Genomic DNA, 27,590 nt, shown 5'->3' on the forward strand with positions numbered 1-27,590 from the left:
AGGAACAAAAAACAAGGTTGACAGAAGCATCTTAGAGACAGTCATCAATATGTTTCCCATAAGAAGTCAAATTATTAAACTCATAAACATCCTTTCCATTGTAGAAGTAATGGCAACTGTTAATGCAACCAGCTGAATAGGGAACACAGGAAAATTATGGTTTTAATTTCAACTGTTAGGCTATCAACAGCTTTCTAAAGAGCTGGTATGTGCATGAAAGCACAGTAATCAATTCTTTTCCCCTTGGATTTGAGATCAACAGACTCAACAGTCTGCTTTGCAGCATGATTGCCCACAACAACCTTTACCTTCTTCTAAACTGTCTATCAACAAGCTAGAGCCCAGATGGAGGGAAGACTGTAGACAATCTACTTTGTACAGGAGTTGCCAGGGGCAAATGGATGCCTAGCGGGGCACATGTGGCCAGAGGTGCCTCCTAGGTCCTCAGAGGTCTGTACTACATGTTATCAAAAAAAATGTGGCCAGGAACAGATGATAGCCACAGCTGAAAAGTGAGAGTGATCTACTGAATCTGTTGCTAGTGCCTGGCTGCTGTCCACTGCTGTTACTAGGGAAACAGACGTCAGCTTAATGGAAACAAGGATCAGCGAAAACTTTCACTTACCTTGTTTCTACTGATCCCAACAGCCATTTCTATGGCAACAGTAGCTGTGAGCCAGTGGCAGAGAGGTTACCACTCACTTGTTAATGTCAGGTGTGGCTATCAGCCTGTGCACTTTTGGTACCATGGTACCAACACCACCAGGATCCCGCTGTCAGCTACCCATGACAGCCTCTTAACTCTATAACAAGAAAGCTCAGTGTTCAAAAGTATATAAAAACGTTTAGCTTGGTTCTTTACTACAAAGAGGAAACTTAGCATTCGTCTATCTAAAAGCAAAAGGTTGTTTTCTTTCTTGTCCCGCCAAAGACAAAGCACATGAGGTTTTACTAAAGGACTCTGGCTCTTTCCAGCACCCTGACCTCTGTTTCAACCCCAATCACAGCACTGCTTCAATGTTCAGTACAAAAAAAAGACACCCAGCTATGTGGACAAGTCTTTCACAATGAAAGCTTACTCAAGCAAAAAAAAAAAATAAAAAAAGACCTAGATATGGGGAAGTACTTTGCTAACAAATGAGCATTGAGGATATCTTTGGCCTCCTGCTAGCCTGATCACTATTAATTGCACATATGGAAAAATTGTAAGCATGAGAACCCTACAAAGAGTCCTCCACTGTCCCTTTGCTTTTAGTGCCCACTAACCATTTGTCATTTGTTGATTAAGGTATGGAATTTTAATTAACTCAGTATATTTCTATTCTGTCAAACAGTGGTAGCAAGTCACACTGATAACCTGGTCATCTCATGATCCAAACCTCACCTCATGACCTCCTGTCAATTTGACTAAGATGCAGAAATGTCTAAATGAGTATAGAGAGGAATTTCTGTTGTTTATCTTCTGTTAGTGAATGTTGGTAGAATGGTGAATGAGAGAAAAATCTAATCCAAGTCATGAAAAATGTAATCTTATACCCTCTTATTCCAAGAGGGTATATGTCCACTTAGAAAATATTCACAAATGGTACAACCACAATGTACTAGTATGTTTTGCCTTTCAAGCCATTAGTCAAGAAGAAATTATCAATTGCCTGTTCCATTACAATATGAATATAAATGGACCAGGGAATAAATGCTCATGATCCAACATGATTTCCATTCTGTAAAATGCTGATAAACAGTCTTCAGTCCCATCAACACCATCACTATCTTCCCTCTCCACTTGCTCTATATTGTTTTGCAATGTTTTATGTTATAAAAGCTGCTCATTAAGAGCATTTATTACCTAGAAATATACCAGTTCTGATTCAGAAAGTATTTCAAATATTTTTGTAGGATGTTAGTTGAAAGTTTTAATTTAGGTAAACTATAACTGATCTCAATAGTCTTAAAAGCACACATAGGAAGTGACTTATATAGTAACATTCTTTATAAACATTGGCTTGTATCACTCATGCTATATACATCAACATACACACCTACCTATAAAATAACACATTTGAAAACTTTGATTTCTTCCTCAGTACTAAAAAAAAACCACATAACTTTGACTTCTCTCTATTGCAGACTTATCTTGACCAATTATTATGAATTGGTTTAAAAGGGCTGAGTTGATTAGATAATTTTATTGTTTCAAATCCCATACCTTCTCTTGTTGAAGCCATTATACAAACAAAAGACTGAACACTCCATATTGTTCTCTTCACTGAAGCCTTATTGTGACACTACTAGATTAATTAACAGATATATACATGAATAAAGTAAAATCTCAAGGAGGTAAGGATTCTTCCCAAACTTCACAACTGGTAAAACATAGAATACTCACATTATGGTTACTGGACTCTAAGCTGGGGCACCTACCCATCATGTCTCAGAAATGCCACGCCCCTCCATTTCTGAAAAAATTATCAAGAATAACAATCATTTAGATCTGTACAATACTGTACAGCAGAAAAAGAACTACCACACCCTCCATGGCCATTTCTTGGCCTGCACACAGTACAGTAAAGTATGCTCCTCTTGTTCATTTCTTAGAAAATCCTATACTTCAGAATCTCCAAAGAGCCCCTCAAATGTTCCTATTTTGCCCAAGGAGGAGAGGAGAATGAGATCTGTGAACTGACAATGTATTAAAAGAGTAAAATCCTTAGATCTTTCTTAAAGTAAGTATACAATTATTGATTTAAATCACCCTGTGAGGTCAACAGCAAGACAAAATTCTTCCTGGTTCAGGGATAAGAAGATTGGGCTCAGGGTAACTGAGCAAGTCCCAGGTACTAGCAGGATAGAATTTAGGACTAAGCCATATCTCAAAGGCCTGGGGAGTTCTCCACCTGGACAATTCAGACACCAGTACCACAGGTGTGGTCAGTGGCAGGTAGGTCCTAAAGTGAAGAAGCAAACAGAGTTTTTTTTCAGCATACTACTGCCCATTACAGTTATCCCTTCAAAGGGGCCAGACACTACATAGTTACTATGTTCTCTTAGGTACCTATGGACTGAGGAAAGCCTTGAACCTTAAATGAACAAGTTGAAAAGTAAAAAAATGTCACCATGCTTTTAAAAGTCAGTAAAAGAAACTGAGGCATGCTAACCTGTCTGGATTTAGAATTAAAAGAGCCACACTTGCTAATTCCTTGGTCACAATGGGATCATAATGGGGGCACATAATCCATAAACTCCATACTCATCTTGAGGTTAAAAAAAAAAAAAAAAGAAGTGTGTTGTTAAACCAAAGATTTTTCCGAGAGAATTAGTCTTAAAATAATTTAAAAATAAACACCAGGGGCTGGGATGGTGGCTCAGTGGAAGAGTGCTTGCCTTGCACACATGAGGCCCTGGGGTTGATTCTTCAGCCCCACATAAGCAGAAAAAGCCGAAAGTGGCGCTGTGGCTCAAGAGGTAGAGCACTAGCCTTGAGCTGAAGAGCTGAGGGACAGCGCCCAGGCCCAGAGTTCAGGCCCCATGACTGACAAAAAAAAAAAAAAAAAAAGAACAAAAACAAACAAACAAAAACACCAAAGCAACTGTGTAAAGTCAGAACAAGAATCAATGGATGACATGGCCACACAAAAAGGAAAGAAGCCAAAGAACATTAAAAAAATCTTTAAAAGATATGGTTAGCAGACTTATGGATACACAGCATCATCTAACATTCGTTTCTTCATTAGAAGGCAATAATGTGGTATTGACTAAGATATGAGCCTTTTAATTGGTGTTTTGGGGGAACAAACGTCAGTCATTCTGTAGCCAGACAGTCCCTTAGGGGCTATACTACAGAAATTCTCTTCCTTTTGACATTTATGTCCTTCTGGTTTCATAAGACTTCTAGTTCTCTCTCTCAAAAAATTGTGAAGAATCTTAAAATTAAAATAAATTTTCTTTAATTAAAATATAAAAATAGGAAAGAGGGGTATGGCCAGGCAGAGAAGTTCAAGGAAGTGTTGAAGGAAGTAGAAACATGCCAGTACCTTGATGGTTTCCCTGCTGGACACACATACCTCTCCTGTTTCAAGATGCAAAGGCTCCGGCCTATATCTCTGCTCTGGCATGTGTCATACTTCACTGCTCACAGGTCTCACCCACTAGACAAGGAAGGCCTGAGCCCAAGGCCACTGTTAGTGTCTTAGACATCTTGGCACCCCTGGCCTCTGGTCCAGAGCCAAGCACTCATCAGAAACTCAGCAACTGCTGACCTAATAGTCAACATGGCAGAGGGATTCTTTGCTTTGCAGGCTGTTCTATTTACTTCACCCAGAGCAGGCCTTAACATTTCCTACCAAAGTGGCTTCCAGGGGGGTAGAGACAGTGTGTAGCCTGAAGAAGTCTGGGCACAGTGTGAACTGACAGCTAAAAATCACTGGGCTTTCTTTTGAACATTCATGTAGCATTTGCATTCTCTTTAATAGTTTCATTTTAGTGTAAAAATAATGTCTTCCATAAACTTGTAATTTTTCCCAAGATATTTTTCAGTAAACTAGTTGTTTCAAGAGGATGTGTGCATTTTTAAGTCTTCCATCTTTGACTGAAGTGCCTAAGATGGGAGGCAGACTTTTAATTTAGTGCTTTGGGGATTATGATTGTGTTACTCTGACAGTCTCTTAGGAGTTATGCAACAGAAGTCATCTTCCTTTTGACATTTATGTCCTTCTGGTTTTGTAACACCTCTAGTGTTCCCCCAAAAAGATTGTGAAGAATCTTAAAATAAATTTTTTTGCATTGATTTGAACAGAAAAAAAAAATACAAATAGGGAAGTAAACGGGATGTAGCCAAGCAGAGCAGCTCAGGAAATTGCTAGAGTGTGTGTGTGTGGGGGGGGGACAATGAGGTTTACAATGAGCCCCATTAATACAATGAGAAGTCACCCTATCTTTTTCCCAATTTTTTTAAGCACCTCACAATTTGGCTCATACTTCTGCTTCATCATGCTAGGGCAACAGTTCTTGCTTCAAGAAGCTAAAGATAAGGCATGTCACTGGCACTGTTAAAATTAGTGGTTTCCATGGCCTCCGTCAGTTTGGTTGGGCCTAGGAGACATGAGGCGCCAAGGAATTCACAACACATTTGCTGTTAACCTTTTATGGACAGTTCCTGTGGCAAAGTTTTTTTTAGGGCTAAATGCCACTCTCACTACCTGACTCTGACCTGACACCACAGAGGCTAATTAAGAGAAAAGTCTTTGAAAGTTCTCGGTAGAAGGCTCAGGCAGGAAAGAGGGCAGTGCTGCTCCCTCAGACCTGGCCCTCAGTCCTCTCAATGGGGGGTGAGAAGTACTACTCCTAGGCCCTTTCTGGATAGAGATTTAACAGGGCTGTTAATTCCATGGTGTGGAATTGCTCACTCTCAATCTGGGACTTTGTAGTGCATATTTCCTAAGTACAGGTAGGGTATGCTGAGAAAAGGTGAAGAAAGGAAACCAGGATAGGGAATTAAGTCTTTTCTTTCATTCTGCAAAAGGCAGTATTTCAAAAAATTCAATAAAGGGCTCTTTACTAATCTGGGATAAATGAAGACATCACTTCCCTAAGATACAGTGTCAGAAAGAGCAAGGTAAGTTGAGCGAGGAGGAAATAAACTAGATGGAATCAAGTCCATCAACATTCTCCTATGAATGTCAGAGCTCAGGGCAGGAGAAAGGCTCCTCAGAGGGATAAAAGCCCCTCTTGGACCTTCAGGTGCCCACTTCCACCTTCTGGTCACATTGGCTTCAGGCTGAACTGCTCCTCAGCAAGCCCAGACAGCCCAGGATTGCTTCTATGAGAACCTTCCTGGGATGCCTGGTTGCCCACAGGGGCTCTGGTTTGCACCTCCTTCCCAGGCAGGGCACAGCCCTACAACACAGGTATCCCCTTTCTGAATCAGTCTCCACTAAGCTCTCTGAATGGAGAGTCAGTCTGGAGATGAGGGGTTAAACAAAATGAACCTGAAAAATCATGGCCACAGGATGAGGACTATGATTAAGGCCCTAAGACATGTATGCGCAAAACCTGATCACCATTCTGCATTAAGAAAAGACTATATGAGGTATGATTAAAACTGAAGTAAAAGGGGAAACCACCCAGTTACAGCAACCAAAAACCCAAGCTAATAAAGGATTATAATCTCAGGAAATAAGGTTTTGAAACTGCTACATATTTATATGCTAATCTAGGTTTATTTCTCCTCCACAACAAAATCTGAAACACTACTGGAAGTATTTATAATGGCCTGAACAAGACTAAAAAGGGGGCTAGGTTATGTATTCATGAAAAGACCCACAAGAGACAAAAGTCCCTGCTTGGGGGAGACAAATGCTGAAAAGCCTTTTACTCATTTGTAATCCACCTCTAGTAGATGCTTTAGGAAAACATTTTCATTAAATTAACAGTGTTTGGCAAGCATGAAGAACAGAATCTCACAGACAGATACAGGCAGAAAGAATCACAGTTCAATCCAAGAGCAACACACTGAGGGGACATCAGAGTCCAAAACACATGCAGAGAAGCCATCAGAGAGCAGCTGGGAGACACGCAGAGCTGCCTTGCAGATGGCAACTGGAGAATGTGCAACAGGAATCCAACTGCTTACCCACTAAGGACACCAAGAACCAGGTTAAGGACGAAAAATGAGCCAAGGATGATCAGACTAACAAAATACACCCATGGCCATTCCCATCCTATCGCATCATTTACCTGTAAAATGTAAGGAAATCAGTTATCAGTTATCCATTTACCAAAGAGCAGAGCCCCAGGCGCAGCTGCCAGACTACTCAGTACTTAGGCTAAAGGTTAGAATTTCTAAGATAGGGAATGGGCCGACATCCTTCCAAATTTTTTTCAAGTAAGGACAAGTTCTGCTGCAGAAATCTACAAAAAGGGTCTACCAAGAGTCAGCACAGCCCAGTTCATTTAACTACAGATTTGCACCAATTAATGTGCATTGTATTTGGATCCAGACCAAAAAGGCAATTATAAATGTATCTCATTTTAAGATAGACAAAAGGGCAAGCAATGGAAACTATTTAAATTCCAAGCAACAATGCGGATTAATTTCTGTTCGATAATTATTCTATAACTTTCTTTCATGAAGGCTGGTAAGGTTCCAGGAAACAGCTTGATTTGGGAAGCCTCAGCAGAAAAAAAAAAAAAAAACACATCTCAAAGCAGACATAAAGTGTTTGGCACCCACTCTGCGGCCCCCTCTAGTAAAGTCTGTGTGGTCTTGGCAACTGTCCTCAGGACTCTGCTTTCAAGATGAAAGAGGTGTAGCTTACCCGCTCAATACACCAAGTACAAGATTTAGTACGAAAAATGACCCAAAGATGACGAGACTGACAAAATACACCCAGGGCAATTCAAATCCCATAGCATCATTCATCTGCAAGAAATGAGATGGCCTCAGAGGAGTGGGTTAATAGGACAATCTAGTAAGGAGAGAGGGACACATTAGAGACAGCATCCTATACATTTAATCAAACATTTACTTAGACTGAAATCAGAGACAATAGAAGCCAAGATACACTTGTTTCATATTCCCAACACACATACAGACATACAAACATACCTACCAAAACACACAAAAGAAAAGCCATTGACGTTTTCAGGCCAAATAATATCAATCATGGATCTGAGTAGAGAAATGAACTGGAATTTGGCTCTTTGTCTCAGGAAACTGTCCTGATAAGTTATTTTCAGAAGATGTCTTATAGAGGCAAATGTAGTGCTTAGTTAGCTAGAATCCATTTACTGTGCTGTCTAAGTTGTATTAACTTTCCTTTTAAAATTTGTGATAGGGTGACATTGATCAAGATACAGAGTACTCATAGATTGACATGTTGAATTGAAACTCTTTGTACATCTACTTAAAGATAATTACAAAAAAATTTTCAGTTTGTGATAGCATAAAGTCTTAATTATATAGACAAGCTTGTAATATTTGACTCTTAGGCTACAAATGTGGCTTAGTGGTAGAGTGCTCATCTACTATGCATGAAGCCCTAGGTTTGATTCCTCAGTACCTCAGAAAAACTCAGAAGTGGCACTATGGCTCAAATGGTAGAGTGCTAGCCTTGAGCAAAAAAGAAGCTCAGAGACAGTGCCTAGGCCCTGAGTTGAAGCCCCAGGACTAGCAAAAGAAAAAAAAAAGTCTTCTGAAATGACATGGTTCTACTGTAAGCCAATCTATTCAAGGAAACCTAACCTAACCCACTGTAAAAGCTGGATTATTATCAGTGAATAAAGCACAACTAAAGGAGCAGTAATACTCACTAGACATTATGTGAAAATGAATTATACAACTTGTGGGTGGTGACAGGAAGAAAAACGGAGAGACTTCTGAAGGAAGGGGTGACACTGTTCAAAAAGAAATGTACTCTTTATCTGACTTATATAACTGTGACCCCTCTATACACCACCTTTATAATGAAAATAAAGATTAAAAAATAATTGACATACTGAAGACATGAAAAAAGTCTCAGAGGTCAACTAGCTAATACATATGCAGAAGTCTTTTAGGGAATGGGATTTTTCTCCCTGGCATTCAGAGCAGGATGCTGGCTTTAACCTAGATCTTACTTCATTCTCACCACCACCCCACATCCCTCTTGCTCCTGCTGTGAGCTCTGGGATTAGAGGTGAAAAGTGAACTGGTCCAGAGGAACTCTGAGCTTACTCCTAGACAAGCTCAAGCTTCACATTAAGGTATGGCTTCCTTGCCTTTCCAAGGAAAATTTGATAATGAGCAGCTTTTATGCTGAAGCAGGTGCTTTAAGAACCACAGCTGGATAGCACTTCCTAGCAGTACAGGTCAGTGTAAAATTGGGCAAACATCTCTCCCAGGAAAAAGTATTAAGGACCAGTCAGGCAACAGAACAGATGAGCCTAGGCATGACCCTGCCGGAACATGCAGAATCCTTTCTCAATAAATAATCTGAGCAGAGTCATCGCTCACAACTTACAGGTACAAGCCCTTAGGGTTTTAAGCATGCGCCTTCCTGCATATTATCTGGCTCTGGGTTTCAGCTTTACAGAGCGAGGCTCATGCATTTCACAATGTTTGTCTCATGCAGAAGCCAAACAGGAAAAGAGAACATTTTAAAAAAATTACCTAACATCTGTTGCTAACGTCTAGGGAGAGGGCATTAAATCCCTTATGAAACACCTGTTTGGCCACATGAAAATTGATGTGCTTAATAGAACTCATATCAGTCTGCACATCTTACATTGGCAATTAGAGTAATGAATGAGCCAGGGCCATGGCTGCAATTGTTGATCTAATTAAGTTGAATAAACTAATTTCAGCAGGAAGACAGGGGGCAATTCTTTCAAAGCAACTATGCCACAGAACTTACTAAAAAACAAAAAATCAAAACTCATGTGTGGAGAAGAATAAGGCTGCTTGGTATGGTGGCCAGAGCCTTGTCTCAAGCCAATACCTGTGACAGAGACCTCTTTGGGACAATTTTCCCTTCTGGAACAGACTTGCATATTGCAAGGGAGAGAGTGGCTCTCAGGGAAGGGAAGATACACGCTGCAGGGCTACCATTATGAAACCTCACTGCTCTACAACTCTAGATAAGTCAGATGACCAGGTCATCTGCTCCTTCAGGCCTCAGTTCCAGAGTATGGCTCTAGTAGCAGTTGTCTGCTCCACTTGGGAGGGGAATTTTTCGTTAAAGAAATAAAAATTATTTTAACTTCTTGGGAGTATGTACTCAGCAGATTAACGTTTGCTCAAATCAGCAATATCACCTGGAATGACAGCTGAGCACTGGGAGGAAGCTGACGCTAAACAAAAACTATGAGATTCTAACTGTGTCAGAAGGCAGACAAGAGAAAAAAAAGCTAGGCTCCAAAGGCTTTCCCCACAACTAAACCTTGTCAACCAAGACCCTTTTCAGAGATAAATATTTCTTAGACTTTATATACATGTTAAAAAAAAAAAGGTCAGAACTGTCAGGCGGTTCCCCAAAATAGATATATTAAGATACAATACTTGGGGGTTTTGCCTGCAAGGTCTTTATCGGCAATGGGGAAATCAGCATGAGCTAAAGCACTTCGATTTAGATTAATCTTTTAAAGCATATCAGAATCATCATGCAGTGTCAGCTGGGGCTCAACAAATAATTTTCTACTTAGCTTCAGTTCCTTCTCATTTTAAATGCTGAAATGCAGCTATGTGTCTCAAACTGAACACCAACTTAAGGCCTTTTGTTATTTCTAAGTGTTGAAAATAGTACTAGAAACTTAGTGCTCTGCTTGTAGCTCTCCAGAGCATGAGATATAAGATAGGCAAACCCTGGGCTGATGATATAGAAAGGCATTTCCCACGTGCCTGAATGGAGGAGACTCATTTGTCCCTAAGTAGTTCTTTCTAAGGTCTGACAGTCTGCTGTCCACAGGTGTCTGCATCATTCAGCAAAGAGCTTACTGCTCAGACAAGAGGCCATAAAAGACTTAGGCCGATAGCTCTCTCCTAAAATCATAGTTTTATATTAAAGTAATTTCCTAGATTTAAAAATAATTCCTCTGATTGAAGAAAAAAAACACATTTCTTCTAAGGTAAAGGAAAAAAGTAGATTGAACTCTGCCACAAGAAAATAAAATCCCAGAGAGATTCAATGACCTGCTCAAGGTCACACAATCAACCTTGTGTAGCCTTGATGATCTTTCTCTTTACTGGCCCTTACTGTCTGGGCAACAAATATGTGTAAGTCAAATAACACTTTAATTGGGTTTATGGAGTTCATTTTATAAAAGAGCTTTACAATAATTTTATTTATTTATGAGAAGTTAAAGATTTCACTCCCCAAACATATCCAAATAGTTCTATTCTACATGTGTCTTTCTTTTTCTTTTCTTTTTTTTTTTTTTCCTGCCAGTCCTGGGCTTAAACTCAGGGCTGAAAATTCTTCCTGAACTTTTGTTTTTTCAAGGTTAGCACTATACCATTTGAATCACAGATCCACTTCAGGCTTTTTAAAGTGGTTAATTGGAGATAAGAGTCTCATGGACTTTCCTTGCCTGGGCTGGCTTTGAACCATAATCCCAAGATCTCAGGATCCTGAGTAGCTAGGGTTACAGGCATGAGCCACTGGTGCCTGGATTCTGAGAGTGCCTTTCTGAATATGGAACCCACTGTGCTTCCATTGCTAAGACCCTGCCAGCTATCTACCAGCCATTTAGCAGAAAATGATAGTGTAATTGACCTTGAGAACACTGACTGAATCTAAACTCAATCTAAACAATCTCCCACAATGACTTTGTCCACCACATACAACTGCCTAAAGAATTGAGACATTTGCTTGCAATCAATATTTAAAACTGAAACTCATTTATCTCCCAAGATGTTCCTTTTATTTCCTACTTTGTGGATAAAAATAGATAGTGAGACATGGCCCATTACACTGGTGAGGCAATGGGCTTGGGATACTTGAAGGATGGTAAGGCACTTGTATTTCTTGAGTACCTGCTCTGTGCCAGACGTTGTGCTTCACAAGGATGTTCTGTTCTGGGACACAGCTGAATGGCCTCCAGATGACTATGGACCATAAAATATTAGGAGGACCTGGTTCCTTGGCTCCTTTCCATCTCTATGATGTGTTAATAAATGCAATCAACAAGTAATTAGAACTAATCGTGATGTGTTTCAGAAAGTTAGATCTTGGAGAACACTCCAGAAGGCATTACTTAGCTGCCCCCTAGTGTTCTAGAGGGATTCATGAACTACTGACAAGTGGAAGAATGCCAAGGAACAAGTACTGGGTTCTACTCTATGCCTGGAATAGATTCTTAAACTATAACTATTGGCCAAATGTAACTTATGTCCCACCGTGCTAAAATTGGCTTTTACATTTTAATGACTGGGGAAAAGTCAAAGAATATTACATGACAAATGAAAGCCATATAAAATTCAAATGTCAGGGTCTGTAAATGAAGTCTGGTTGGAATACAGCCACACCCATTCCTTTGTATATGGCTGAGTCTTAATTCCAATGGTAGAGCTCAATAGCTGAGACAGAGACCACAAGGCCCGCAAGGCCAAGTACTTTTACTATTTGGCCCCTTAAAAAAAGCATACAGACCCCTCTGCTTTAGATCAAGGATCACACCCATTTGCTGTAGTTGTTCAGTGGCCTCTCTATACCCACTGCTTCTTTAAGATTCTAGATAATCTACCAAAGGACTAGACTAATGTTTATAAATTACTCCAACAGAATCAAGATGTTGTGTAATTTATAGAGAATGTCATTATATTGTCAAATTATTGACTATGTCGTTGTCGTGTTAACAATAAAAATATTAATTGTGTCATCCTAGGTGATACTTTAAAGAGCTCAAGAAAGCAAGTGGAAACTTGTTTCTGGGTGCACAAAGTTTTCACTGCTTTAATCACATACTCCCAGAGCTTTCCTGTTTGACAACAGGACAATTGCTGTGAAAGGATCAATGTGCAGAAATACAACATAAAGTATAAAATTGTCCATTAGTCAAGGCATGTTAGATCAGCAGTTGTCATTTCACCATGACAATAGAAAACAAAACAAAGCTGAGTCACTGATTTTTATTTTAAAAAAATCAAAGTGTTGCTTTCTCTGCTGTTTGTGAGAAAGAATCAGAGATGGAGCTGTTTGGATGATGCCTTTTCTAGTTATCAGAAACTTCAAAGGAACACTAAGATTAAGACTTCACTGAGTAGGAGTTATAATTTAGGAGATAAATGTGAAAATGGACTCTTCACCTAACCTGAGAGTCCCTGTGCCTATATTAGCCCATCCAATATAATGTCATCTTCCTTTCCATGGAAAGGTGTTGTTTTAGGAATATAATTAACAGATGTGATTACTCACGCACACACACATACACACATACACACACATACAGACACCCAATTCCTACAACAGTCAGAAAAAGGGAGAAAGGACAAACAAGGTATAACAAGTTGGTGATGCTTAAATCTTATAATACTTTAGACACTAAAGATAGAAACATTCCTTCTTTGTCTAACATTGAATATATAGTCATCCCTCAGTATCTGCAGGAATTTGTCCAGAACCTCACACCCCTGGGACAGCAAAATCTGCAGAGCTCAAACTCATTATATAAAATGGCACAATATTTGCATATGACCTATCAAATCCTTTCATATATACTTCTGCCTATTTATTATTGAGATTACATTAGTTTTTCAGGGGAGCTTTCATATACTTTGGGCCCTAGATGATTAAATTCCTTAATATGACTTAAATAATCATAATACTGTATTGTTTAGGAATAACAGGAGAAAAGTCTGTATAGGCACAGTGCAGGTACAATGTATTTTTCTCGAATAGTTTAAATCTGCAGTTGAAAGCAAGAGATGTAGAATGAATGGCTGCAGAGCTGCAGATATGGAGGGCTGACTGTATAAGACTGCTTTAATCTGGTAAACATAGTATTCATTGGATAAGAGAAGCAAAACCTATATCTAACTATCATATATAGGTTTTCTGAAATTATGAAATAATATGAAATCCTGTAAAGTTTAGAACTTAAAAGCCATTAGAAGCTACTTCTCAATTTCTAGGTCTTTTATCTAAAAGGTGCCCATATAAGAAGTACTTCATTACTAATTTCCTCTAAGTAACTCATTTTTTGAATCCTAGATAATGCTATTTGGGTTGGAATTTAGACTGAAACTCTACATTAGCCATTTTCCCCAGTAGCTCCAAACAATTTCTAAACTTCTATGGGCTTATTTTTTTTTCTTATACACAAACATGCCAAAGGATGTGTTCTTACTACTTTATGTTATTTACAGAAAACCCTCTGGCTTTGTCATGAACAAGAGGATCAGACCCTTATCACTACAAGGGTGTCCAACTGTTAGAGACAATCCTAGCAATTTGATCACCTTTTTTACCCTCTCTTCTAGAATTCTACAGCTGCACAGAAAAAGGAAAGAGAGCTATGGCCCTGTGCTGAGCTAATTATAATTGGAAAAAAGGCGCAATATGGGCTAAGGTTTTTCTGAGCTACAGGAAACAGGAAATGGATCCAAAGTAGATAGATTCTAATGGGAAAATATGGAACATACTTTGGATCCCTTCCTGAAACTTTTGCCTGAGAGAGCAGGATGATGAGGTTCTCTTAGTAAAAACAAAATCTGCTTCTCTTTCCAAAGAACTGACTTCCAGGGTCTCTTTCTTAGTTGACCTTTCAATGCTTTTGCTAAGGAAACGTTAAGGGAATAACAAGCCATAATGCTCTCTTTGAGCTGCTTACCCAGTAGAGCACATCTGTCCAGCCCTCCATGGTGATGCACTGAAACACAGTGAGCATGGCAAAGGCAAAGTTATCAAAGTTGGTGATGCCTCCATTTGGGCCAACCCAGCCACTCCTACATTCTGTGCCATTGGCAGTACACTGGCGTCCATTCCCTGAGAACGCACACGGAGCTGGGTCCTCTTCAGCTACAATATCTGTAAACAAAGGAAGCAGGCTGCATTACTCCAGAGAGAAATAATAGTGGAATCTCAGGACTCTTGACCAAGCCTAGAAGATTCCTCTAGCCTATGCCATCTCAAAGTCCTTGCTACCCTCCTCAAGGTCCACTTCCAATACTCCCTCTTTAGTGAATTCATCATTTCCTCTACTCATGACCAAGCCATTGCTCTTTGCCCTGTTCTCAACTTTAGAGCACCTTTCTTAAGTGAATATAATATCATATTGTTGGTTTATCTCATGGTAGTCCCTCATCTAGCCTGTTAGCACACATTCCATAGGAAATCAGGATGCAAAAATCAAATAAGCTCTCATTCATACTGAACATAATTCACACTAAGAACTGGCTTGGGAGACTTACTGGTACATTTAGCCCCCCACCCATCGAGAGAGAGAGAGGAGAGAGGAGAGAGAGAGAGAGAGAGAGAGAGAGAGAGAGAGAGAGAGAGAGAGAGAGAGAGAGAGAGAGAGAGAGAGAGAGTGTTTTTAAAGATTTTCCCCAAAGCACAAAACTTCTTTTTGAGAAAAACAATTAAAAAAACTTAGTCAGTTGTCAGTTTCATTACTCACCTGAGTCAGCAAAAAAACATGTTTTGTGCATTTTTCCAATAAAAAGTTCCAATCCTATAATAGCATAGATTATGATTACAAATAATACCAAAAGGGCTATGTGAAGGAGGGGAACCATGGCTTTTATAATGGAGTTCAGAACAACTTGTAAACCTAGGGAAGAGAAAAATAAGTTTGTGAGCCAAGATGACAATTCAAATTAAGCATATATATTATTCCTAATGATGCTTGCTGTATTGATGACATACAGTAATAAAACTCAGATATCTCAAAACAAAATTAATACTGAGACTGGTTGTGAAATGAGCTAAAACAGAACCTGAAAGATCATCTAATCAACTACCTCACTAAACAGATGGAAAAAACTAAAGCCTTCAGAGGGACAGTCAATGTTAAAGTCATTCATTCACTCATTTATATATTTGTTGTTTGTTTCTTTTTGGGGTAAGTCCTATGACTTGAACTCAGAGCCTTGGTACTCTCTTTGAACTTTTTTGCTCAGGGCTAGTATTCTCTCAGTTGAACCACTGCTACACTTCTGACTTTTGATGATTAATTAGAGATAGTAGTCTCACAGACTTTTCTGACTTGGCTGGCTTTGAATCACAATCCTCAGATCTCAGCCTCTTGAGTAGCTAAGATTATAGGCATGAGGCACCAGGACCCAGCTTCATTCATTCATTGTTTCCCTTCATTCAACAAAACCTTCCAAATGTTGACCACATAAAAAGTATATGACTAGTGATTTGGGGCAATAGGAACGTGTATTACATAAAAAGCCTCTCTCAAATAAGTTATATCCTAGAAGGAAACATAGAATTTAACACAAATTACCCTCAGGAGGCAGAGAGATGCTATGTAAGTGATATCAGAAAATAAAAATTAAAGAGAAATGAAAGACATTGCCTCTGAGTAGAGTGAGGAAAGGTGACTCTGAAGCAGCTTCCTCCTGGCTGAGCTAAAGGCTGAAAAGTTTACAGGTAAGCATGCAACAGGAATTCAGTACCAAGAGCATGGAAGTGGGTAGGTACAATGTGAGCTCAGTCATCAGTGATCATTTAATGGAATGATCATTGGTGATCATTCAATGGAAAGGAATATCATCACTCTGTGTGTGTGTGTGTGTGTGTGTGTGTGTGTGTGTGTGTGTGTGTGTGTGTGTGTGTGTGTGTGTGTGTGTGTAAGAATGAGAGAGAGAGAGAGACAGAGAGAGAGAGAGAGATTCCTGGGGCTTCAACTCAGGGTCTGAGTGCTGTCCCTGAGCTTTCTGGCTCAAGGCTAACGTTCTACCACTTGAACCACAGCTCAGTTTCCTTATTCTGGGTTTTGAATTTCAATGAGCAAAAGACTGACTTTCAAAGGTTTCTAAGTAGCATTTAGAAAGACAGGACAACAGGAGGCAAGATAAGCAAAGTAGTTCAAGATGCTGGGACTCTCAAGGTAGGTCAGAATGAGGATCAGGATGAGACTACAGCTCCAAAAACTGGTTGAAATGACAAGAAGGTGCCTACAGAGCATACTAATGATCTGGTCTAGGGTTAGAGGAAAATTGTAGTGCTCCGAACAAAAGCAGATATTTCAAATGGAAGTCTCCTAAAATGAAGGAGGTGGATAGGGAGGGCAGAAAGGTGAGAGAGGCTTTAGACCTGATGATTTTGGATGCTTGGCCTAATGTTAAGATGATAGCTTGAGAGATAAGTGAGTGGATAGTACTCAACGCCGTGGTGCAGGTACAAATACCAAAAAAAGACAGAAGCAGGATGGTAGGACATCACTCAAGGTTAGGATTAGGAGGCAGAACAGGCAGGGAGCCAGAGCCCAAACTAGAATCTGGGCTTCCTGGCTTAGTGGTTAATTAGCATCCTAACTAACCTTTGTGTTTTTCCCATCACTCCAAGACCTCAGCTTCTGTCTGTTTTCATTCATTCTTTTCTGCCTTCCTCCCTTTCCTCATTGTCTCAGGGTCTCTCTTCCAACCACCTCTTTTCTAGTATTTCCTCCTTTATTCTATACTATTCAAAAAAAGAAATAAGAAGAATCTTGAAACTGAATAGATTAGAAGTGAGAATAAACCATGCAAAGAGAAGCAAGCTAATCAGCACTAAGAAGAAGAGTTTAGCCAGGTACTTGTGGCTCAGGCCTGTAATCCTAGATACTCAGGAAGCTGATATCTGAGGATGGAGGTTTGAAGCCAGCCTTGGCAGGAAAGTCTGTGAGACTTATCTCCAATAAACTACTCAGAAAAAGCTGGAAGTGGCACTGTGGCAAGTGGTAGAGCACTAGCCTTGAGCACAAAGAGGCTCAGGGACAGCACCCAGGCCCTGAGTTTAAGTCCAATGATCAGCAAAAGAAAAAGGAAAAGAAAACTTTGCTATGAAAAGAAGCTTGTGCGAAGAGGCAGGGGGACAAGTCAGGGTAGAAAAACTGATGAGCAGATTTTAGACACAGCAAGACTTTGTCTTCCCTAAGACTCTTTAAACTAAAATGCCAGGTATATTGTCTTTAAATGTTTGAATGGTTTCTTTTGGAAAAAATTACCAATACAATGATGTTCAGTATTTGTACCCCTTAAAAGGTATATATGGGAGGGGGCGTTGATTCTAATGTCCTTGAACATTATTTTCTGTTTTTATTTAGAGGTTGTTGTTAGTGGTGGGGTTTTTTTTTGAGAGATAGAAAGGCCATCCAAAATCATCCAACATTGAGCTCTTAAATTCTATGGTAATAAGCCAGTGCTTCATGAATATTTTTACATATAATGTAACTATTATATTTTAGATTGGTCAAATTTATGAGATAATAAAGTTGTGAACATGTGAACATGTATACTTTGATTACATTCAGCTACTTTGAGCATAATATGTTTGGTAGATGTCATGGAACCCTAATCAAAGAGATATAGGAGGAAGTAGAAAAAATACTAGGACAAGAATGAGGGACCAAGACGTGTGTCTGGGCTTATATAGCTGCTCACCAGCTGAGAGAGCTTTAAGTCACTAACTCTTCACAAGTCTTAGTTTACTCATCTAAAAGAAGACATAAACGGGCCATAGGATCTTTAGGGTTCTTTCCTATTTGATGAGTTTGGATTTATGGCTAACTGGGCATGAATACTCAAGAATTTCACAAATGTTTGAAACTACTTTCTGAATTACAGTTGCTTTTCATTTAATGACTACATATTCCCATGCACACATGCATATAAAATTATATCTTGTAGAACATCTAAAATCCTTTTAGAAAGGAGTCGACAATTCTTAGATAACTATAAAAGTCAAACATTCCTGGACCTTTTCAAGGATTTCAGATACTAGAGAAGAAATCCTTGTGTCACAGCTGCCACACAGCACTGCATAGAACCCCCTAATTTTTTTTTTACCCCCAAACTCATTTGCATTTGAGGACAGCATCACATACTTCTTAGCCAGGCAATTCAAATATGGGTTTTAAAGTCTTCACATAAAGACTTGGAGTCTCCCTGTTGATTTGTGGAAGAGTGAGATGCTACTTTGTGAAAGGAAGAAATACAGATGAGAATGGCTCAGTGAGCATCTAGGTGCACCATGTACTGTCCATTGGCAGAAGGATCATGAGCCTGCAGAGCCAGGATGCGCTATGTCAGTTCTGACAGTTTCCATTGGCTGGAAATTTTCAGGCAGGCCAGAGCCTTAACCATGAGAGCCTGCACACTGCAGGTGCCACAGATAGGCTGTCTTGCCATTTGTTCTTTAGGGGAAAAAAGGCTGTTGTAGTTTCTTTGAAATTTGATGAAGCTATAACAAATCTGAAGAACATATTTGCTCACTGAATTTCCCATTTAATCATGTTACATTTAACACAGCCAGCCATTTCCAAGGTATTTCTATTTTCCCCAATTCCTTCCAGACAGTTCTGTGGTTTCTGACTTGTGCTGATCTTTTTCAATGAAAATAAATGAACCATCTGGAAAAATAAGTACACATAAAACACCACTTCCTACATTTAAAAATGTTAAATTTGGAAACAGGTTGTTGTTGTTTTTTTTCAGAGGATTTTTGGTATAATCCAAGTGCCAACAAGTTTAATAAAATTTCATGAAGAACTTTTGGGAAGAAAAAAAATCTGTGCTTTTCTGATGGCTTTATGAGTTGTAGAAAACAGACACAAGCCACAGTTGTGTTTCCTTGCTCCAGCTCTGAGCAGGCAGCCATCCCAGAAAGCCCTAGAAAAGGTGTTTAGGACTTCCACTTTTTGAAGTTCCTAACCTGGGAAGTATTCAGACAAATGAGGCAAGCCCCATGCTTCATAGGAAATATAAGAGGACTACAGCTCCTGGCTGGAGCACAGACAGGACATCTGTTCCAAACTCAGGTATAACATCTGTTCCAGGATAGCTGTTCCAGCCTGGAGTTCTGAGCTTAAAGCTCAGAACTGGCATTGACTGGTACTGGTACTGGTACTGTAGGGCCCAGTGGGTATCTACATTTTCTATCATTTCCCGAGAGCCTCCTCTGTGTTGCAGACATACTGCCTGGGGTCTCCTTCACGACCTCATTAGCTTCTGTGCCCTGAACTAACAGTAGAAGCTGAGTGCTCATCTCTCCCTGCCCTCAGTGGGACAGGCTCAATCCCAAATGCCCAATGGCAGGGAGCTAGCCAAAGTTCCCAGAAGTCCAGCCACATTCAACTCCCCACCTGAAAAGAACACTGTGAGGTGAGCCTTCTAACACCCTCATCTATATCACCCATCACTTTCAGAGGGGCAGGCTTTGAGCATGGAGAAGATGGCAATGCACCTGCAGAGAGAACTGGACTGGAGTCAGGATACCTGGGACCCAAGATCTCCAGCCACCACCCAACTTCTCTGCAAGAAGGTATACTCTCCTCTGCAAAGGCAAAATGACCATCACCACAACCTGTCCTCCTTTCAGAACTGTCACAGACACCCAAAATGACAGTGAAGCAGACAAGTCTTATGAACTATGAAGGCCTACATAGCCCGCTGGCTGGCCCCTTAGTGGGTAACTCACCTCAGAGCACTGTTTCTCAATCCTGAGACCCACCCAGAAGAAAAAGATTAGTGCATCCCTGCCTGTAGGAAACACAAAGGGCTTACTGGGCACTCCTGATACTAGTCGAAGTGGTCGTAACACTCGAAAGGCACGGAGCGCTTTGACATCAAAGCCTCCTGATTTGCCACTGGAGTGGTTTCCGCCTTCTGTTTCTTTGGTTAATTGTTCCAAAATTACACTAAACAATCTGAAAGAAGAAGGAGGAGAGAGAGAAATGTTAGGAGTCTGTCACCCAGGGAAGCAAAACAGGATGATAAAATAGTTATTTTTAAACAAGGGCTAATTCTGAGTGGCTGCCTCCTAAATAACAGTAAGGCAAAGTAAAGTCAAGAACTTAGGGCTACAAAATCCAAACCTAACCCCTCTATCACTAGCACTTAGGACACAGACTAATTTTTAACTTCTTTTTCTTTTTTTTCCTGGTGGTACATGGGGTTTAAACTCAGGGCCTTACACTTGCTAGGCAGAGAGCCACTCTACCACTGAAAGCCCCCCTTTTTTTTGCCATGATTAAGTTTTGTTTTGTTGTTTTGTTATTCTTGGAGGGGGTTGTTCGTTTGTTTAAGCTATGGTTTCACTTCCTTCCCAGACACATGCTTGGACCACAATCCTATTTTTTATTTCCCATAGTTCAGAACACAGTCATGTACCAACATGCCCAACTTCTTCTGTTGAGACTGAGTCTCAGAGTTTTCTGACTGGGGCTGGGCTAGAAACACAGTCTTCTTGATCTCAACTTCCCACATACCTAGGATGACAAAACACATAGCTATAGCTTGAGAAAGGTGTCTCACAAACTTTTCTGCCCGAGCTGGCCTCCAACCATGATCTACCTGTTCTTAGCCTCCCAAAGTAGCTAAGATTAGAGGGCACCCAGCTGGAACAGGAACTTATCTTAACTGCTCCTATGCCCATGGAGCAAGCAGGAGCAAGGTCAACCCTGGCAGAAGTGGGGATTGAATGACAACAATGACCCTGGTGTTACCTCTCCAGAGCACTCACTGTGCACTAAGCACTTCCCAAACAATGATCCTTACAAAATTGTGCTTCAGGAATTATCAAGTCCATTTAAATTCAGTGGGAATAAGGAATCTGCTGAGCCCACATAAGTGGCAGAACTAACATTAGAATCCATGTATCACTGCCCCCCTTGGAATGTAGCTTCTATAAGGACAGGATGTTTTAGTCTTTGTTCATTTAGTCCATTCTAGCCTAATGGCTAGTTTCTGCTACATATGAAGTGCTTGAAATTTGGTTTTGCTTTCGTGGTATTTGGTCTGAATTCAAGACCTTGCATTTGCTAGATAGATGCTTTACCACTTGAGTCATGTCCCTAGTGCCTTGGGTTTAAGTTATTTTTCACATAAGAGTCTCATGCTTGGGGCTGAGAAGTTGGCTCAGTGGTAGAGCGCTTGCCTTGCATGCCTGAGGCCCTGGGTTCGATTCCTCAGCACCACATAAGAAAAAGGAAAAAAGCCGGAAGTGGTGCTGTGGCTCAAGTGGTAGAGCGCTAGCCTTGAGCTGAAGAACTGAGGGACAGCTCTCAGGCCGAGTTCAGGCCCCACGACCGGACCCCCCCCCCAAAAAAAAGAGTCTCATGCTTTTTGCCCAGGCCAGCCTCAAATATCCATTTGCCTACCTGTTTCTACAGTATAACTGAAATAATAGGTGTATATCATATATGTGCAAGCATGCTTGGCCTTTATGTTGAATCTTGCTACCTTTTCACCCAAGCAAACTTCTAAGTATCATCTTTCCAATCTCCACCTCCCAAGTAGCTAGGATTACAAGTGCGAAACACTATGCCCAGCTTCAATTTTTTGATGAATACATCAATGAATGACTTGAAATTCTCACATCTTAATGTGTTATACCACTTCCAGTACAGTCTCTGACACACATACCCCTCACCTGCAGCCTCATAAGGCTATTTGGGGAATGATGTAAATCACAGATGCTAACAAGCTGTGGTATGCAAAGGCTAAAAGCAGTTACCTAGGGGAAGGTATTAATATCATCATTTTCTCTCCTGAAATGTGAATAATATTGTATCTGGCAGCCGTGGTTAAGTGTTTTCCAACTTTCAGAACTTTTTCTGGATAAAGCTATTTTCAGGCAATCTGTTCATTTGACAGTTACTTTTGCTCTTTCAAATAAATATTTATTCTTTGGAATTGTTGCTCGTTTTTCAGAATAAGTATAAATTTGCCCACTGCAAATAGCATCAACTCTGGCCAATCAGATTGTGGAAGTGACTGGCCCAGCAACAAAGAAAAGGTTCTAAAGTTTAATTAGCAGCCAAAGCAGAAATTCTGCCCCCACTGGCAGGCCTCTGGATCACCAAGACACTAAGCCTATAAAACACAGGGTGGTCTGATTGCAGTTCTGATTCGGCACAGCCATGTTATTCTGGGGCATTTATAGACCAGTTCTTTGTTTTAATAACAGTACAGCAATTAGCATGAACCCAAGAGGAAAAACAAGCCAGGTTTCTACCTTTTCAAAGCTTCTGATGTTAGCTCTCTCCTTAGTACTTGGGAAACAGATCAAATTTATGATAGGCTATCATTAGAATAGCATTTAAAATTATTGTAAACCTTTGTAGCAAGGCTAATGTTAAAAGTCTCTCCTCCAAAACAAGTTTATGGCTTCACACAAATAAACCAAAAGAAAGAAGGAAAACTTCAAGCTTTTCCAAAATGTGGAAGCCACAGGAATTTTCATCCCCAAGGGTTAGGAAAGTAATTTACACAGGTGGTGACTTAAGATGGCTTTCAAGTACCAGTGTTTGGCAATGTGTACTTGAAGGGCCTTTCATTCCCCATTCTCCAACAATGTCCTTAAAAACAGGTGAATAATGTCTCTCTCCTGTTACCAAAGAATCCGAGTCAGGGAGAAGCTGGCTATGGTTCCCAGATGGCATGGGTTTGGACGGGTCCAGAGCTGGTTCCATTCTTAAGAGCTCTGAGACATTAGAGAAGTTCCTCTCCTTCTTGAGACCTCTGTTTCCTACTCTTTAAAGTTAGGAAACTGAATTAAGGGACTAGGAGCCCTGTCCTTTCCATTCCCATAGCCTATAATTCTATCCTTGCACCATCACTTAGAGAGAGGGGGGAAGGGTAGTGGGAGAGGAAGAGAAAAACAGACAGAGACAGAGAGAGAGAGAAACAGAGAGAGAGAGAGAGACAGAGAGAGAGAGAGACAGAGACAGAGAGAGAGAGAGACAAAGAGACAGAGAGACAGAGAGACAGAGACAGAGAGGAGACAAAGCTTAACATTAGAGCCTAGATTGCTATGAAAGCCCCAAAAGAAGAAGAGAAAGGCAAAGAACTTCCCACATTGACAAAGGTCAGGAGCACCACAATAAGGACACCAAGTTCTTAACAAAAGCTTAAGTAATGAGCTGGAATGCTGGAAATGTCTCTATTGAAAGATCAGAAGAGTAAGATTAAAGTTGACTCAGATCAAACTTTTCATTCAAGGAGTGGTTTCAGCCCACTGGGTCCTCTTGTGGCTACATTATTAAGAGTTAATATTTTTAAAATATCCATTACTGTCTTAATGTCCGTTAGTGGGAGCCTTGACAAAGTAATAGGTCACTGTGGACCTGGAGCTGAAAATCCATTGGATTGAGATACAGACTATAGTTGGAAACTTTAGTGAGTGGGAATCCAAATCAAATGAAGATTTCATTTTTTTAACTCCTGCTCTTGCTTTGACTATAATTTAGTGCATATTTTAGATAAAAGAGTAACTTGATGTTCTAATTTTTTCATACTTAATGGTAAAAAGAGGCTGAGTCCAGTTCATTTTAAATTATTTAAGATTATTTTTACTTTTAAAACCAACTTTATTGCTGTTTATAATATGTAATGTATGTGACATTATATATTATGTATAAATGTAAAATAATGAACCTACTTAAGTGCAAAATAAGGTACATTTTGACAAATATATGGGTTAAAGTAACAAATGTAAGCTTTCAGACAGAATATTTCCAGTCTCTTGAGTTCTCTCATGTTTCACTGCAGTCTTTCCTCCAGGTTCAATCTTAGGCATCCAGCCACTGACTGGCTATTTTCTATGTAAGGAGTTTTCTCTTCTAGAACCTATATAAATAGACTCAGATACCATATTCTCTTTTTTGATTATCTTCTTTTACTTGTCTACTTTTACTCATCGAAGTTGTTAAATTTATTCTTTTCATTGTTGAATAACATTAAATTACATACATTTACCTAGTTTGTCTATTAACTGTCGTATTTGAATTATTTTTTATTACAAAGAATGTCTTTCTGTAGACACGTTTTCCTTTAATTTGGATCAATGCCTAAAAGAAAACTGGTATGATCACTTAGTGTGTTTAACACTATAAGAAATGGAAAACTTTTTTGTATGTGTGCCAGTACTGGGGCTTGAACTCAGGGCCTGGGCACTGACCTTTAGATTTTTTGCTCAAGGCTGACACTTTACCACTTGAATCACAGCTCCAGTCCTGTCTTTTTGGTTGGCTTTGAACTGAAATCCTTACATTTCAACCTCCGGAGTAGCTAGGATTACAGGTGTGAGCCACCAGTGGTGGGCAGAAATGGGAAACTCTTTCTACAGTGATGATATCACTTTCCATTTCCAGATGTGATCTATGGAAATTCTCCACATGTTGGTGGACATTTGATATTGTGGGTATTTTCACATTTAGTGGGCACATAATCCTGTCATTGTGGTTTTGATTGGCATTCCTCTAATTAATTAAGACATTCAAGCATCTTTTCAGGGGCTTGCTGGCCATTAAAAAAAATAGTTTTCCAAATCTTTTGCCCACTGATATAATGGGCTGTCTTCTTGCTGTTAAACTGTAAGAATTCTTTCTATATGCCAAGGAGAAATTCCCTAGTCAGGTATCAGTACAGTGCATAATTCCTCTATCTCAAGTACATGTAATTATTTCCCTAACTTTCGTGCTGTTGTTATTGTATATTATACTTTCTGTGGATGGTAGAAGGGCCCACAATCTATGATTATTACTTCTATTTTAAATAATCAATTACTTTTAAAGAGATCTCAAGATGAGGAAAAGAGCCTTTACATTCACCCATGTTTTTAACTCTTGTGTAAGCTCCAAATTTCTATCTGCTGCCACTTTTCTTCAGTGTCTTTAACATTTCCTGAAGTTCAGAACTTTTCAGTCATGAATTCTCAGCTTTTGTTTCTCTAAAAAAGTTTTCATTTTGACATCAATCTTGGGAGTTATTCTCCAAAATAAGAGTTTGAGGTTGAACTTCCCTCAGTATTAAAAACATCCACCTATTGTCTCTTGCCTTGCATCACTGTGAAGAAGTCTAAGATGTCTTTTCCTGTTTAAGATCTCTTTATCTTTGGTTTTAACTTTTTCATTACAATCTTGATGTGCCTTGACATGGCTTTCTTCAATTTATTTTACTCAGGCTTTGTTGAACATTTTTACTTTGTGAGTTTATATTTTTTCATCTGATTTGGAAAATCTGGTGCCATTTCTTCAAAGGTTTTTCTTGTATCTCTCCCTGTCCTTCTCTCCTTCTGAGACTCCAAATACACGTATGTTAGACCAATTGGTAATTACCTAAAGCCAAATGAGGTGTCCATTTTTTTCTTAATTATTCTTCTACATTTTATGGCTAGCATATCTTCCAGATTCCTGATTTTTTTCTTTGCTAGTATCTAATATACTCCTAAGCCAATCCAGGGAATTATTCCTTTCAGATATGCTTTTCAGTTCTTATTCTTTTATATTGTCCTTCCATATATAAAAATATATTTATAACAGATGTTTTAAACTCTCATTAAGCCCTTTTCTGCTAACTCCATCATCTCTATCTCTTTGGGGTCTGACTCTACAGACAGAATTTCCTCCTTCCAGGATATATTACTTCATTGTTCATTATTATTTGATTGTATACTAGACATTTTAATGTTATTTTTATAAGTATTTAGGCTTGGTTAGCTTTCTTTGAAGAGTGCTGAATTTTACTTTGGCAGATAGTTACTTGCACAGTGCACACTTTTTCAGGTTTCTTCCCAAATTCTGCTAGCAACATTTCAGGAAGCCTTTACCATAAAGCAGGGGTTGTTAGGAAACTTTTTCAGTAAAGGGCCAGATAGTAAATATTTTGGTTAAAACCCAACTAAGTCAAGTAAACTTACCAGTGTGGCTATGTTACAAAATAAACTTTTATTTATGAAGATAGGCATCAGGTTAGTTGGCCTAAGGCTTGACCCACTGGCCATAGTTTGCCAAACTGTGTCCTGGAGCTAGGTTAGCCCTAGGGTCCTTCTGAGGTCTCCACGGATAGTCCAGGATGTTCAGTGAGACTTCTTACTCCGGTTAGTCCTCACTAAACCATCTTTCAGTTCTGTTGAGCTCTTGGTTACTCATTCTACAGCCTCCCACTTTTCTTTTTTCCTTAACCATGTTCTTCACCTGGCTTCATAGAATTATATCCTCCAAAAGTACAGCTTAAACTTCAGCCAGAACTCCTAAGGCAAATCCATGGAGCACTCATCCTCTCCCTCCCCCCACTCCCACTCTCCCTCTCTCTTCCTCCCTCCCCTCCCTCTCTCTGCACACACCTGCACACACACACACACACACACACACACACACACACACACACACACACACACACACACACACATCTTCTCAAATCTCAATTTCAGGCATTCAGTCCTTCTGAATTGTTGTCTTTTCCTCATAAACTTGATGCAGCCACCATGTTTGTTTGGTTACCTGCCCCATTTTCATGTTATTGTGGGCAAAGAATCTAAAATAATCTCCAGACAGAAAGAAGTCTAGGTGATCATGGCATGAGTACACTAGAAATGGAGCTAAGCATCTGCATTCTCTCCCTGAATAGAAAATCCAGGAAAGGAACAGCAATTACTACAGAATCAAGATGCCTGCAAGACTCCTATTCGCTGATTCTTGACACATTATAACAAAGGAAGATTCTTCCTTTTTACCTAAGTGTCACTTGTTTATTTTAGACACACTACCCTTGCAAGGATACTTTAGATGCCAATGGTAATTTTTGAAAAAGCTAACTTTCTCTTCCACAAGTCGAATTACCCCCAATGGGCTACCCTTAACTTCCTAGGTTGAAAGGACTGGCCCAAATTGATCCAACTGTCCCAATATACAGTAGAATTGGTCTTTAGTTCAGAGTCAGAGGATCCTTGATTTTAAAAAATCCTAAAGAAAAATCAATTTGCTCAACTGCAAAAAGCAGCTGACTACAGTCATGGAGATGGAAAGAGAGGCTAGTTTAAAATCTCTGCAGAAATGAACATGATTATAGAAGCAACCCATACAACAGTTAGGGTAACTAAGGCTCAGGGAAGGGACACATCTTATCTTCCTTTGTGAGTATTCATCCAAAGACTCAGCATTTCCTTAATACTGATTCCATTTCCTCT

At 39.7% G+C, this 27,590-nt stretch overlaps 1 protein-coding gene across 13 annotated transcripts in view; it reads right to left on the reverse strand.

The window, feature by feature from the left end:
* Cacna1d (calcium voltage-gated channel subunit alpha1 D) overlaps window positions 1–27,590 on the reverse strand; it is a 353,221-nt gene that overhangs the window by 152,376 nt on the left and 173,255 nt on the right. For 8 of the 13 annotated variants that reach the window (XM_070018505.1, XM_070018511.1, XM_070018515.1 and 5 more), the window contains 4 exons: window positions 20,186–20,328; window positions 15,091–15,243; window positions 14,302–14,498; window positions 6,629–6,732 (listed from right to left, as the gene is read on the reverse strand). In XM_070018505.1, coding sequence (XP_069874606.1) covers window positions 6,629–6,732; window positions 14,302–14,498; window positions 15,091–15,243; window positions 20,186–20,328 — 597 coding nt within the window. Of the gene's footprint in view, window positions 1–6,628; window positions 6,733–7,313; window positions 7,418–14,301; window positions 14,499–15,090; window positions 15,244–20,185; window positions 20,329–27,590 lie in introns of those variants that run through there. The other 5 variants (XM_070018518.1, XM_070018516.1, XM_070018512.1 and 2 more) reach the window with 2 other exon arrangements.

Source organism: Dipodomys merriami, unplaced genomic scaffold (genome assembly GCF_024711535.1).
Source record: "Dipodomys merriami isolate MVZ:Mamm:240054 unplaced genomic scaffold, mDipMer1.0.p SCAF_13, whole genome shotgun sequence".
Taxonomy (NCBI): Eukaryota; Metazoa; Chordata; class Mammalia; order Rodentia; family Heteromyidae; genus Dipodomys; species Dipodomys merriami.